Source organism: Artemia sp. Qi Xiang Cuo, chromosome 20 (assembly GCF_049724085.1).
Source record: "Artemia sp. Qi Xiang Cuo chromosome 20, ASM4972408v1, whole genome shotgun sequence".
Lineage (NCBI taxonomy): Eukaryota > Metazoa > Arthropoda > Branchiopoda > Anostraca > Artemiidae > Artemia > Artemia sp. Qi Xiang Cuo.
In genome coordinates, this window is record NC_142813.1 from 4,599,849 (window position 1) to 4,615,900 (window position 16,052).

Genomic DNA, 16,052 nt, shown 5'->3' on the forward strand with positions numbered 1-16,052 from the left:
GTACTTCAGGATGATTTTTTTTTTCATAATTTTACTTGACAAACGAACAACTTATTCATTTATAGCATGTGAAGTAAAAAAAAAACGAAAAAAAAAGAAAAAAAAAAGAAAAAAAGCTAAAAAGCAAAAAAAAAAAAAAAAAAAAATGTAAAAATTTTTAAAAAACTTGCAATGAAAGCAATCTTTATTTTTCATAGATTACTTTTTCTGTTTTTTTTTTCTCGAATCATCCTGAGCAACACCCACTATTCAATTGTATTGATAGAAAAAGGAAACGCGTATATTATCACATGAAGCAACATTAAGCTCAATAGATTTTTTTTTGCTTTGTTTTTTACTCTTAGTAACCTTAATCCTTTTTTATATTTACAAATGTTCAATTTTGAATAATGAAGGCGCTTTTTTTGCAATATACAAGAAAAAAAGATAAACAAGAAAAAAAAAGATGTTTACATTTGTCATATATTCTGAAAGAAGATCTTGGAGAGCTTGTCGAACGGCATTACACTCAGCCACAATACGCTCCCGACGATCATCACGAGTACAGCTAGAATCTGCCATCAGAGCAGCACCAGAAATTATACTCTCCAGTCTCTCCTCTAGACTAGGCCTCGTTCGGACTTCACTGTAAGCCAAAGGGTCCATGATTATTCGTTCCTAAAAGATACAAAATAATGAAATATTATACATAAATATTATATATATTATATTATATATATATATATATATATTATATATATTAAATATATATATTATATATATATATTAAATATATATATATATATATATATATATATATATATATATATATATATATATATATATATATATATATACGATGTAAATTCCGGGTTGCAGCGGTAGCTAGCAACCTAGTAAGAGACGATCACGTCCAATGTTAAGAAATATAAAAACCCATAGTTCCTAACAAAGGAGTCAGATCAAAACAAAAAGTACACCATTAGAACCACCTTGTCCGAAACCCCTGTATAGGAAACTTTCTGTCCCTTGGCTTGAACAGCAAGGGAAATATATTGGCTTGAAAATCAAGAAAATTGACTTTAACCACGTTTTTCTCCCCAAACGGGATATTGTTTTCTCTTTTCTTTTTTTTTTCTTTTCCACAGATAGCTTGGCACTGGAACATCGTAGAGCGTTGCTAAATAGCTCATTTTAAAGGAAATTAATTGGGTTAAAAATCTATAGTATTTAAAATAAATTATTTCTAAAAGAGAATAAATTTTTCCACCAAAAACTGCATTTTTGATGTCTTTTCACACTGCAGTCTTTCAAACATAATCGTATACCAGCGGTAAGATTTGAACCCACGCCTCCGAAGAGACTGGTGGCTAACACCAGTGTCTTGGACCACTCGGCCAGGCTGCCTCTCATAAATAAATATATATGTGAATTTGGGTTGCAGCAGTAGCTAGCAACCTAGTAAGAGACGATCAGTCCCATGCTAAGAAATATAACAAAACTCCTAAAAATAGAGTAAGATCAAAACAAAAGTACATCATTAGAACTACCTTGTCTGAAACCCTACTAGATAAATAATGAATGTCGACATAGCTTTATATTAGAGCTATGACGTGAATATAAAAACACGAAATTATATTGTTGTTTCTGATGACGTCATGAAATAATATCATTGCGCCATGACGTCAATAAAATCATTACGCCATGACGTCATAATTACTAATGATGTATATCGACTAATGATGTATATATATATATATATATATATATATATATATATATATATATATATATATATATATATATATATATTATATACATTTATATAAAGTACCAGGGGACCAAGCTTCTCTCGGTCCCTGGCACTCGGCACATGGCAGGCTTGGATATATATCAGTCTTGGATTATACATTGGCATAATGACCGTTAAATTCTATAGTTTTAAGTCATGGGGAGCCAAATCAGCAGTTTCGACTGGACCGAGATATTTTGGCGGGAATTCAATTTCACTTTCCTGTTTATCCTTCACGGAATAATAAGTTTTGTATTCTCCTGGGAGGCAATCGACAATCTCAGCATTGATTTGATTTACTTTTTTTTTTGAGTGGCACTAAAATAACACGTTACTTCATTCCATTATAATTTTGATAGCTTTCAGAGAGCTTCCTATTCGATTGACCATGCTCGGTGTCGCATCTTTTCTAACTGCATATTTCGTTGTGCATCATTTTTGTTTATAATTCGTTGCAATTCTCGCTATCGCTCGTCTTCTAACAGCAGATTTTTATGTGCACCATTTTCGTTTGTGATTCGCTAAGACAGTCGTTTTCACAGATATTCCGAGCATAAATTTCGTTGCGCATTATTTTCGTTGGCATTTCGTTGGGATTCTTACTGTTGCTCCTCTTCTAGGAACAGATTTCCTTGCAGGTCATTTTTGCTTGCAATTCAATGTGATTCTCATTGTCGCTTGTCTTCTAACCAAAGATTTTTTTGTGCACCATTTTATCTGTGATTAGCCGTGATGCTCGTTGTCAAATGTGCACAACAAGTGACAAAGTTGTTAATCTTGCAAGCAGCAATTCTTTTTTCGGGGAAATGGAGGGCTCGCGCAGTGAATACATACAGAGTTAATCAAAACTTGCGCGATTTGCGACATCTGCGTAGGCTATGAGCCATAGCTTTACTGTAGAACATGTGAAAGTGTTGTTCTTCTAATCGCAAATTGTACTGTTTCATTTTCGTTTGTGATTCGTTGTGATGCTCATCGTCGCAAGTCTTGTAACCGCCGATTTTGTTTGCTAACTTAGTATTTACATATCTTCTGTTTTTTTATTATATTTAGTAACTGGCCGAAAAAGAGGTCGAAAAAGAGTTCATTTTTATTTGTGGTTCATTTGCATTGCCAACAATTTAACATTTTTCAGGCCGAACTCTAGGCATATTTTTTTATCAAAGTTTATTTATGTTTATAGGAGCCTTTTAAGAATGAATCGACTTAAACAATAGCTGATATTCATCTTAAGACTTGTTTTTACTTAATTTCTCTATGAATGGGGTTGTTCTTCCAATTGCAAATTTTTGTTGTGCATATGAAAGTTGTTCTTTAAATGCATGTGAGTGTGGCTTTAATCACAAGAAAAATCTTTTTCCAAATTTAAGGCTTTAAACAAATTTTCACAATGTTGTGACCTATCTAGATAGTTTTTTTTCAGGCCAAAATTTGTTAGTGTACAATTTTAGGAAAAAATATATGGAGTAATTTTCGAGGAAAAATATACACATACATACACAATTGTTGCTCGCTTAAGCGTATATGTCGACAGTACTCATCAGTTCTCAATTGGTACATATTAGCGTCTTGTTAATTAGAAATAAAGCTACAACAATTGACGCGGAAGTGGCTCAGGAAGGAAGCGAAAGCTAGGGGAGGCCAGTGGATCCACACCTGAAACCTTTTTTTTAGGCTTTACCTACTTTCATTTCATTTGCCTATTCTACTATTCATTTTCTACTATTCATTCATTACTATTCATTTTCATTTGCCAATTGTTTGTTATCAATCCAGGTTGTGTCCACCTAAAATATAGCTCCTTCCATGTCAAAAATCCTCCTGTTTTCAAATCTGATTAATCCTAAGTCTAAAAAAAAAGAATTACAACGAGAGGTAAATTGCGGCCAGAGAGGCAATATTGCGACGGTCGCAATGAAAGCATAAAATATAAGGGCAAGTTATTTCCCTTTTAAAGTCATTTAAAAGCGCTATTCCAACTACATGCCTAGCTGAATCTACAGTACCAGGTAGTTCTAAAGTCATAATAGGATCATAGGCCTTTCTCACATTCGAAATGAAATGTCTACGGCGGATAGGGAAGATTAAGTACACTGGCCATGTCACAGAAGTCCGGAGAAGACTAAAATCACCAGACATGATCCTAAAAAAAAGTTGGAAGAGAGCAACTATCTTGTTCGGGCACGTCAAGAGAATGGGCCCTGTTCGACAACCCAAAATCTCGCTTGAAGGGACTGCTGAAGGGCGTCAACCACGGGGAAGACTCGTAAGCAGCAGATTTGCAGCTTTGATCAGCAGCAGTCACAGAAGTCCGGAGAAGACTAAAATCACCAGACGTGATCCTAAAAAAAAGTTGGAAGACAACAACTACGCTTGTTCGGGCACGTCAAGAGAATGGGCCCTATTCGATAACCTACAATCTCGCTCGAAGGGACTGCTAAAGGGCGACAACTACGGAGAAGACCTCGTAAGCAGTTGATTTGCAGCTTTGATCAGCAGCAATCACAGAAGTCTGGAGAAGACTAAAATCACCAGACATGATCCTTAAAAAAAGTTGGAAGACAGCAACCACACTTGTTCGGGCACGTCAAGAGAATTGATAGCTTTAATCAGCAGTATATCACTGAGCTGAACTGCACCCGACAGAACAGCATATCGAGCACTGAGCACATGAACAGTACTCAAGAGCAATACCTTTGAACCTGTAAGAAGCATCATGGAGTGTCTCTTGAGAACCGCTCTGGCGACAGCGCAAAAACGTCCCGTGAGAATGGATGGGACAGCTTTATAGTAAGTAATAGCCCTAATCTAAAACGTGGTAAAAATCCTCAAAATAACAGCAGCTACCGGCCAATCAATGTGTCATGTTTGTTTTTAAACAAAGTATCTGAGCATTTATTACTACTGGAAATCGATTCTAAGCGCGACTTCTCACTATGCAGGCTGTTTTCCTTAGTGTTTCCGTAGTGCTCGCAGACTCATCATATTCTTACGCACCTTATAAAACATGCAGTTAAAACCGAAGATCTATTTGATTGCTAAACAGTGGATACCTCTGGAGCGATTACAATGTCGTTCATTCTAATGCCCTACATTGTCTTGCTTCATCTGGAGTAAATACTCCTGGCAGTTTTGCGGTATTTGTACCCTAGTGCTAAAGTATGAGCAAAGACAGGTCAACTCTCCGCCACAGTGTGTAAACATTGGAGTCCAACTTGTTCCGCCACGAGTAGGTCCAATTTCGCCACACCCTACTTTCTCATGCCAAGGTTAACCGCTTTTATCTCTGATTAGCACGTATCACATTGTGTACACGGTTTTTCAAGGGTTAGTCTCAAGTTTAAACTTGACAAAATTTATTTACACTGGCTTTCTTTGAGAAACTTGTTAACTCTAAAATAATAGACAACGAAAAGATACGTAACATTTTATGTCAATATAAAACCCTTGAGTGACTGCCTCTTACGTCTAATGGGTTAATAAATTTGGAAAGGAATAAACTTGTTGTGTATTAGCTCTAGCCTACCGACTTTATGGATCCAACTAGTGTTAGTTCCTTATTTTCCCATTAGAAGTTAGATGGCAGTTTTCTTGAAATATTTTTTTTTCCAATTCTTTGTCTTTTATTTATATAAAGCAAGAAAAAAAAAAACAAAAAAAAAACAAACAAACAATAAAACCTAAAAAACTTTTGGACCTTAATTAATCTTGGTATAGTTTTTTCTCCAATTATTCATCTATTATTTACAAAAAGCAGAAAAAAAACACAAAACCTAAAAACCTTTTGGACCTTAAAACAAATACAAAAACCAGACTCAATTTTAAAAAACAACCCAGAGTGAGAAAGAGACAAAAAAAAAAGAGAAAAAAATACTAATAATATTTACACTATTAGTAATTATACTAATTATGAAATTAATCAATTAATTCATAATCAGTTACGAATTAATTAATTAGTAATTGATTTAATAACAGTATATTAATATATCCACGGATAAGGACTTAGTAATTGATTAATTAGTAATTGATTTAATAACAGTATATTAATATATCCACGGATAAGGACATGCTAATTTTTCTTTTCAAACTTTATTATATATATCCAGTTTTTATTCAGCTTTTAAAATCTAATATATATATACTATCTTTATATGTGAGCATTAATTGTGTTTACGTGTATATATGTATGTTCTCCATATTTTTTTGGGAAAATTGGTATCGTGGGATATTCTCGTATTAAAAAAAAAACATCTACATACGTCAAAGGTCTGAGAAAATTCGTTAAGAGCCTTAATTTTGGTTTTTGCAAATGACATCATGTACTATGTTAGTACATTATATAAGCATTTCTTATGACTTCATAAATGGCATCATATAAGCATTTTCTTATATGATGTTATGAATAGCATGAAAAAGATTATTGAGTTTCCAATGCAACAGTTATTTATATAATATAATGTCCGTTGGAAGACCCAAAAATGAAAATTTGAAGTTACAGTTACTATAAATGATGATTCTTTGGAACCAGCTGTGAAATTCGACAACCAGGGCCATCAATTGCGACAACACCAATACGGACAGCTAAAGCAAAACGCCATTGCTAGATTGTCTGAAGTAATCAAAATCCAAAAATGTGTCAAAAATGAAAATGAAGAGCTAAGACACGGGCGGTTAGAAGATATGCGAAAACGACAATTAGAGCGTATTAAAAATGAAAATGAAGAACAAGGACAGATGCAGTTAGAAGACACACGACACTGAGCAAGTGAGTGAGTCAAAAATGAAAATGAAGAGCAAAACCACGCGGTTAGAAGACATGCGACACCGAACATGTGAGCGAGTCAATAAAAATCAATATGGACAGCGAGAATCAAAAGGTGTCAAAATTGAAAATGATAGCGATGATGATTGGGTTTAGGATTTTGGCATGGATAAGGTCATCAACGCCTACCATACCTTTGAAAATCAACAATATGAACTAGGTAAATCGTGGGAAGAAAAAGAAGTTTTTGTCCCACCACCTGAACAATTAAAAGAAACAAAGGTTCGACGATATGTCTCTCATAATAACAAAAGACAAGCCAAGTCGAAAGAAGAAGTTTTTGTCCCACCACATGAACAATTAAAAGAAACAAAGGTGGTCGTCAATGCCTTCCATACTTTTGAAAATAAAAAACCTGGACTAGATAAATCGTTGGAAGAAAAAGAAGTTTTCGTCCCACCACCTGAACCATAAAAGAAACAAAGGTTTGGCGATATGTCTTTCATAATGACAAAAGACAAGCCGAGGCAAAAGTTAAAGGTCCAATAAAAAAAAATGTAATTTTATAAAGTTACCACTTCTAATTTAAAGTCCTTTGGACGCCATGACACCAAGAAAAGGCTCAAATTGTTTGCGTTTAGAAGACAAGCGACAGTGAGAATCTATATATAGAAGCCTACCGCGTGCCGGGGCCCGGCGGCAAAGCCGCCCGTGCTCCCTGTACTATATATATATATATATATATATATATATATATATATATATATATATATATATATATATTCCCTTCAGTACCCCTTTTCTTTGTACCAGTCTACGTACGTATTTAAGAGCCGTTTCCCAATATCTATTAATAATCATTAACTTCAAAATAAGATTTACATTTTTCTGAAACTTTAATGCTTTGTAAAAAAGATATACAGCCTAAAAAAAAAAAAAAAAAAAAAAAAAAAAAAAAAAAAAAAAAAAAAATGAAAATCTTATTCTGAATGTAGCCCTTTGAGTGTAGTACAACACAAGGGTCCGAGGGAATATTTTCAAATGAGAAACTGAATAACTTAGTCGTAAATCAAAACCAGTTGAAAAAAAACCAACAAATTATCCATTTGATAAAGTACGATTTTATGTGCGCATAATAACGCCATATACCAATATCTATTCAAAATAAAAGAACTCCAAAATTAAAGTAAAATTTTTCTGACACTTTTAGCGCTTTAAAACGTGGATAAACAGCGTAAGAATGAGCATTTTTTTCAGTTGGGTATAAAAAAAAAGGATTGAAAAAAAAAGAAAAAATCAGCATGCTTCTGAATGTAGCATTTTGAGAATAGTATAACACAGGGGTCCGAGGATATATTTTCAAATGAGAAACTGAATCAGTTCGTCCGGAATTGTAACCAGTTGAAAAAATGGAAACAAATTTATCTGGAAATGTTTTATCCACAATTGTTAAATTTGGCAGAATTTCAAATTATGAGGGCTCCTCTCTCACCACTTCAAGTTTGATTCTCCGGAATTCGACTCAATCAATTCATATAATTCGCCAAGGCTTTTCTTTGACGGCCTGCTATTTTTTTAAAAAAATAGGATTTTGGAAAAAAAAATCAGATTATTAAAGTCATAATATTTTCTACTTTAATTCAGATGAAGTTCATTATTACACATAACTTAAGTTAAAATGAAAACGAGGTCAAATTAGACTTACATCAAAGTCATCCAAGGCTGCTGCAAGTTCTCCAGGTCCTTCAAAACGAGGCTTATTCTGCTGATGACGTCCCTGAGCAACGTCAGATATCGTATTAACAGCCTCACAAACTTGTTTTAAAACAAAATCACGATTAGCTTTCGCAGCAGCAAGTTCTGGATGGCGAACAAACGCCTAAAGAATTTCAAAAATTATGTGTGCTGTGAAGGTTATATGCAAACATAGACACTAAAGGTTTAGGGCGAACGAGGGATTTCAACCTCTGAGACGGAGTGTCTCCAGCACAGAGGTGACACAATAAGGGGAACAAAGATGAGGAATAAGAGGTGGAACAGTCTCTAACTAGGACCTTCGAAAGCAATCGAATTTAAAATAAATCATTTCTTAGACCCACTGCTTTTTCATTTTACAAAATTGAAAGTGAAAACGGGTTTAAATTAAATAAAGCAATGGAACAAAACAAAAGAAAAAAAAAGCAATAGAAAAACTTTAAATAAAAAAAAAAATCTGTATAATTCGACTCCATGTCCGGGAGCCTTTTCAACAAAAAAATAATTGAAAGAAAATAAATATTTTTAGAAATTAACTCATCTAAAGAAAACGAAAACCAGACAAAAAAAAAAAAAAAAAAAAAAAAAAAAAAAAAAACTTCTAGAACTGCAAAACCTGTAATCGTCTGACTTATTACCGACAAACGCATGTCACTACATTTGTCACTATTAGTGACAAATTTCTTTAAAAATTGTTTTCTTTGATTTTTTTGTTTTGTTTATTTAAATATTTTTTGTTTGTTTATTTTGTTTTGTTTATTTAAACTGCTTTATCTAAATTAAACCCATTTTTCTCTCTCGATTTTTGCCAATTGGAAAATTATAATTCTCCAGAGGGTGTGATTGAAGCAACTAATATGGGTGGGTCACATGCATTGCATAAAAAAAAAATTATCTTTGGGGGAACAGTAGACGCACTCCATAAAAACTTAGAAAAATAAATAGGAAGTGACCTTTAATGCCTCCTGGAACAAGCAGACCACTAGACATTTTATAGAAAGCTGATTTATGAGCTTGCTAAGGAGATGGCCAAAAAATTTTCTAAATACGACCCAAAAGGATGTCCAGGACGCAAACCAAATGGTATGATTGTAAACGCTTTATTTAAAAAATACGTGGAATAGTCAATATGTATAAGAAATGGTGTTTTTGCGTGCTTGAAAAGAATGAATTTGTTTACTAAATTCGGCACAATACAAGAGATTACGACCCCACGGAGATCTGAGCTTGTGATTGTTGGGTATAAAAAGCTGAACTCTTCAAAAAAAAGAAAAAAAAGACAAGAAATGTCAAGTGTTATATGTCCTATATACAACACTATATGCATGTCCTAGATCAGTATTATATATGTTATATAATGCTATTGTGTCTAATTATCAGATATTTTAAAGCGAAAATGACAGATTTAATCCGACTTGGGGGAGGGGATTAAATCATGATTACTCGGACTGAGACAAGTTAAACAGGTCAGCGACGTCGCTATCGGGATACTATATCCAATTGAAGCTAAAATTCTCTCATCTTTTTTAATAAAAAATAGTTGATAAAAAAATTGCTTCAGAAATGGGAGTTGAACCCAAGATTTCAAAGATTCTCGCCTCAACAGTAATTTTTTCCAGGAATTATCTTTAATTTCTAAGTTAAAGTCACATGCTTGCCTATAGAAGTGTAAATAAATACTCTGGGCTCAGTAATACTTTTCAAATGTGCAGCGCTGGTGGCTGCACTTGTATATTTATACATTCATTTCTTTACTGCATAAAAAACATCCCGTGTTTTTCGATTTGTATTATTTCGATTTGTGCAGTCTTTCTAGAACATTTAAAAGTAGTATTTGAAATAGCATGAAGTTTTAATGTTGCTCCTTAATTTCAGTTGAAAAAACTTGTTTTTTATTTAATAAGGCAACGAATCCATTAGGACTCTCTGCCATTGGATCCTAATGCGATGAATACAATGTTTTTAATCCTAATCCTAATGGTTTGCTTACCTCTCAAGTATTCTTCTTTCTATTCCTATTTTATTAATAAAATTACAATTCTACAAATTAAATTTTTATTAGAAATAATATTCTCAGTTTATTAACAAAAGCACAGCAGCCCATTTCATAATAATTTTAGTAATTCATCGGAAAAAAAAATCTGAACATGAAATATTAGATTACTTTATATTAAGTTGGTAGTTTAATTACTTACACGAAGCTTTTAATTACTTTAGATACAAATTTGCCAGCTGCCAATTGATTTTTAGACACAAACGTGTCTGCAGCCGAGAACGAAACGAGCCAAAAGCTCCCCCCACGCGGAGACATTTTCATTATCATTTCATTAGACATTTTATTTCATGTAATTCCAAACCCAGCTTACACATGATTCTGGATGACATGAAGCTTGTGACGTTAATTTAAGCAACGGATTTTATCTAAAATATATTACCCTCTTATCTATGGAGCACTCACTGAGCAAATCAAAGCTGATAAAATAAACATCTGAAATCAACTTGGATGTTTAAGAGCATTAATAGAAGAGTTTTGATTAATTTACTTACAAACTTGTAGCTGAGAAACGATTTTTAGACACAAGCTAACCAGCCAACTGACAACAGAAACGAGCCGGCTCTTCTCCATGCGAAAAAAATTTCATAGCCAGGCGACGCAAGATGCAGAAATCCGAACCTCGCTTAAACCTGGTTTTGGCCGACATTTAACTTGTGACAGTAACTTATAAATCCGACTCCATCTAAACTCATTTTTCTTTGGGGAGAATCTGGACTTAATCATGATACCTTTGAAGCCGTAAGAAGCATCATGGAATGTCTCTTAAAACAGCGTGGGGAAATTTTCATCACCGAGCGACATGAAACCTGGCACAGAATCAAAAGTCAAAAGCTAGCTTAAACCAGGTTCGGCTTAAAGAGAGATCATGACATTAGTTTCCTGAACTTATTATAACAAAAAATAAATGGTTTTTCTGTAAGAACCTGATCTAAAATACATTTGAAGCTCAAAGAAGCATCATGGAGTGTCTCTTGAGAAGAGCTCTGGAAACAGCGTGGGGAAATTTTCCTCATTGGGAGACATGAAATGTGGCGCAGATCAAAATCAGAACCCAGCTTAGACCAGGTGTCGGCTAACAGAAAACTCATGACATTAGTTTACGGAACTTATTATATCACAAATATTTTTTTTTCCTGTAAGAACCTTAATTACCTTTGAAGCAGTAAGAAGCATCATGGAGTGTCTCTTGAGAAGAGCTCTGGAAACAGCGTGGGGAAATTTTCCTCATCGGGAGACATGAAATGTGGCGCAGATCAAAATCAGAACCCAGCTTAGACCAGGTGTCGGCTAACAGAAAACTCATGACATTAGTTTACGGAACTTATTATATCACAAATATTTTTTTTTCCTGTAAGAACCTTAATTACCTTTGAAGCAGTAAGAAGCATCATGGAGTGTTTCTTGAGAACAGCTCTGGCAGCAGCCAAGTCATCACGAAGCATCGGATCCTTTAGCTCCTGTTGTCGCTTAGCTGCCTGAGACATTAAGTCACTTGCATTCCTTCCAAAGCTTTGGATCCCGTCAATAAGTTCTGCTTGAGAACTAGCACCTCGCAGCTTTGCCAGATCATCTTCAACCTGTCAATTAAAACCACCATGAGAATTAGTTGACCGAGGGTCGAAGTGTTAAATAAAATCCTAATTTTTTTTCGCTAAAAGTTCCCTTTTCAATGATCTTTCTCTTGTTTTTAAATAACAAGGCAAGGTTCTTACATCCTCCAAATACGAGGTCTGCAATTGACGCCCGTGACAGTCAATTTTGGTAGCGACAGCAGTCAGTATTACATAATAAAGCGATCACAAGCTATAAACAGCTTGTATCACATAATAAAGCTTAATAAAGTATTACATAATAAAGCGATCACAAGCTATAAACAGCTTGTATCAAATAATAAAGCGTAATAAAGTATTACATAATAAATCGATCACAAGCTATGAACAACTTGTATCACGGAATAAAGCGTAATAAAGTATTACATAATAAAGCGATCACAAGCTATGAACAACTTGTATCACATAATAAAGCGTAATAAAGTATTACATAATAAAGCGATCACAAGCTATGAACAGCTTGTATCACATCATAAAGCGTAATAAAGTATTACATAATAAAGCGATCACAAGCTATAAACAGCTTGTATCACATAATAAAGCGTAATAAAGTATTACATAATAAAGCGATCACAAGCTATAAACAGCTTGTATCACGTAATAAAGCGTAATAAAGTATTACATAATAAAGCGATCACAAGCTATGAACAGCTTGTATCACTAAATAAAGCGTAATAAAGTATTACATAATAAAGCGATCACAAGCTATGAACAGCTTGTATCACATAATAAAGCGTAATAAAGTATTACATAATAAAGCGATCACAAGCTATAAACAGCTTGTATCACGTAATAAAGCGTAATAAAGTATTACATAATAAAGCGATCACAAGCTATGAACACCTTGTATCACGTAATAAAGCGTAATAAAGTATTACATAATAAAGCGATCACAAGCTATAAACAGCTTGTATCACATAATAAAGCGTAATAAAGTATTACATAATAAAGCGATCACAAGCTATAAACAGCTTGTATCACATAATAAAGCGTAATAAAGTATTACATAATAAAGCGATCACAAGCTATAAACAGCTTGTATCACAAGCTATATAAAGCAATAAACAGACCAAAAACAGATGTGTCTGTTTGCATGTATTTCTGTTTTCAAAAGGCCTATTCTTTAAAAACAAAACTAAAAACAAATCGTAGTAAAGCAAACTAAGGCAGTTCTTCCTTATATTTATTTTTATTATATACATTTATACATTATATATTAATTATTTATTCACATCTGTCGAGGATAAAACATCCTAATAATCCTAATCGGTGGCTCCTCCATCTTTCCAAAACAGAATACCCTAGAATCTGAAGAACTAAAAATATACGATTATAAAATAAAATGAACATATAGTGTAATATAATACACAATAACATTCAAGATTCAAACAGATATCGTAGTAACCGCTAGTGCTGTAACTAATTTACGCTACATTTTACAAAATAATAAACACTAAGTACAATTTATCACGCTTGAAAAAAAAAATCCCCTATAAATTCAGTTTGACAATGAGATATAGCAAAAAAGCAAATATTATATTTATTTCAAAGAATTTAAATAAGCCCCAGGTCATCACCCATGATTAAACTACAAACTTTTTCTCCCCTTGATAAAGGCCCCTGGACGTGAAGTCGAAATATCCAGATTTTATTATTTAAAGTTTGTTGTTTTTTGTTCCACTGTTTTATTTAAATTACATCCGTTTTTTTTCTCTCAGATTCTGTAAAAAAAAACCTGCAATTCATTCAGGCCTGGTTTTATCTTCAGTCTTGGTTGATTTTCGCTTAATTAATGATTCTTTGACTGTTTTAATTTTAGTTTTAAAGATTGCATTTAAAGAAATTTCAATCTCTTAGATAAATTTCCCATTCTTTTACTTTAAAAAAGGGGGGAGGGGTTTTTATGTCATTGATACTTTCAGTAGATTAAGCAGAAACTGTTATAATAACATACCACACGAAGAGATTTAAGCAGGCGATGAACATCGACCATATCAGCCAAAATAAGTAGCCTTGTTACAGCAGACAAGAGACTGCGAGCAGCACGGACCATATTGCCACGCTTCAGGGACGAACATGGGTCTTCTGCAAATTCCCTCGAAGATATGCTCATAACCTCACCTGAATATAAGAAATCAGTTGATTTGAAGAAAATTGTTAGTAAAAGAAGGCAATTTCAATTTGGGCAAGATAAACTACAATCAATTAGTAAACAATCTAAATTGAGGTTTGTTAACGCAAATAAAGGACTTTAAAAACCAAAAACCTAAGTTTGTCCTCAAGAAAAATAATAAAGACGGAGAGGAAGAGAGATGAGAGAGAGATAAGAAGAAAAAGAGGGACGACAAAAAACTGGTAGCAGATTCACAAGCTGTTGGCTTTTGTTTGAACATGCAAAATAGAGTACAACTGCAATCTTCAAGGAGAAATAAAAGAGATATTTAGTCTTCAGTATTATCCAAAAGGTCTCTTAATTAGCCTCATATTCATCAGTTTTACTTGTTATCTAATGAGCACTATTTTAGAAGAAATTTATACAAAACTCAAAAGAAAAGGTTCCAGTGGGTTATTTCTTATCTTGGAAACTAGTAAAGCTATATGAGTGAAATTTTCAGGAAATCATCCATAGTCCAAATTAGGGCACCGGAAGGTGTTCCACATCCATAACGCTAATCCTTCCCTACCTATATGCAATTTTTTGGGGTTTGATTTCTTTTGAACTGTAGGTCTATGCAGGGCGATTCCCAGTATTTGAGCTGAATTCCGCCAAATTTTATGTTTGTTCAGGATAATGGTCCACTTCTACAGACTCCTACAAACCTTATAAGTAGTTTTTTATTGACGATTTTTGACTAAACTAGAGTTTAAACTAAGAAGACTAAACTAGACAATTATTTGTTCTAAAACCTACTGCGTCATTGGCGCTTTACTGAAAACCAATTTTGTGACAAATATTTTCTTTTGTACTTATCTCTGAAAATAAACATTAAAATTATAGTAAAATTTTGAACTGATGAGCTTTCAGCAATTAATATCATTATATGTGATATCATCATCCTATGTACCAATGGTACCCACGCAAAATAGATATAGTCCACTACTTGATCAGGAGTATCCACCCTTACCAAGTAGCAGAGAAGGATATAATGAACAGAAAAAAGACATGTTCGATTGTGTTAACCCCTATATTGCAGAAGGTGTGAACACTGAAATAGACAAATCAGCTACAAAAAGAAGAGCTACAGATGTGGAGTGTCAACAACCTCAAAGAAGAGCAATTTTGAGAGTTTGATTTTTTTTTCTATAAATCTTGGCAAGGCGATTCCCAGTATTTGAGCTGAATTCTGCCAAATTTTATGTTTGTTCAGGATAAAGGTCCACTTCTACAGAATCCGACAAACCTTATAAATAGGTTTTTATTTCCGATTTTTGAAAATACTTAAAGCTTCAGTTCATTTGTTTTACTTCACTTCTCGCCAGCTTGCCACTGGAATTCCAATTCTCTTTGTGTTGTTTAATTTCGTCTGAACAATCAGTTAATTGAGGAAATGAGTGGATATATTAGGTTGAAAATACACCTATATAGACTCAGAAATGAATCGAGATTCATTTCTGAGTCATATTATTTCTGAATATATATTAGGTTGAAAATACACCTCATAATAGACTCATAAATGAATCGGAGATTTATTGCTGAGTCTTATTCATTTCTGAGTCTATATTAGGTTGAAAATACACCTATATAGACTCAGAAATGAATCGAGACTCATTTCTGAGTCATATTATTTCTGAGTATATTCATTTCTGAGTCTTATTCATTTCTGAGTATATATTAGGTTGAAAATACACCTATATAGACTCAGAAATGAATCGGAGATTTATTTCTGAGTCTTATTCATTTCTGAGTCTATATTAGGTTGAAAATACACCTAAATAGACTCAGAAATGAATCGGATATTCAAATCTAGTGGGCATGGAGAAGGGATGGGATAAATTCGGGTACTAGGCTTTAATCTTGGCCTAAACTTGGGAAAAACTATACCAGGTCTTAATTTAAGCTGTAGCTGCAACTTTCCAAAATAAGAAAAAGGCTCCAAG

At 33.5% G+C, this 16,052-nt stretch overlaps 1 protein-coding gene across 3 annotated transcripts in view; it reads right to left on the bottom strand.

Moving 5' to 3' along the window:
- Positions 1-16,052, bottom strand: part of alpha-Cat (catenin alpha) — a 110,179-nt gene that overhangs the window by 51,359 nt on the left and 42,768 nt on the right. For all 3 annotated transcript variants that reach the window (XM_089106325.1, XM_089106324.1, XM_089106323.1), the window contains 4 exons: positions 13,909-14,075; positions 11,712-11,921; positions 8,239-8,412; positions 454-657 (listed from right to left, as the gene is read on the bottom strand). In XM_089106325.1, coding sequence (XP_088962451.1) covers positions 454-657; positions 8,239-8,412; positions 11,712-11,921; positions 13,909-14,075 — 755 coding nt within the window. The remainder of the gene's footprint in view (positions 1-453; positions 658-8,238; positions 8,413-11,711; positions 11,922-13,908; positions 14,076-16,052) is intronic.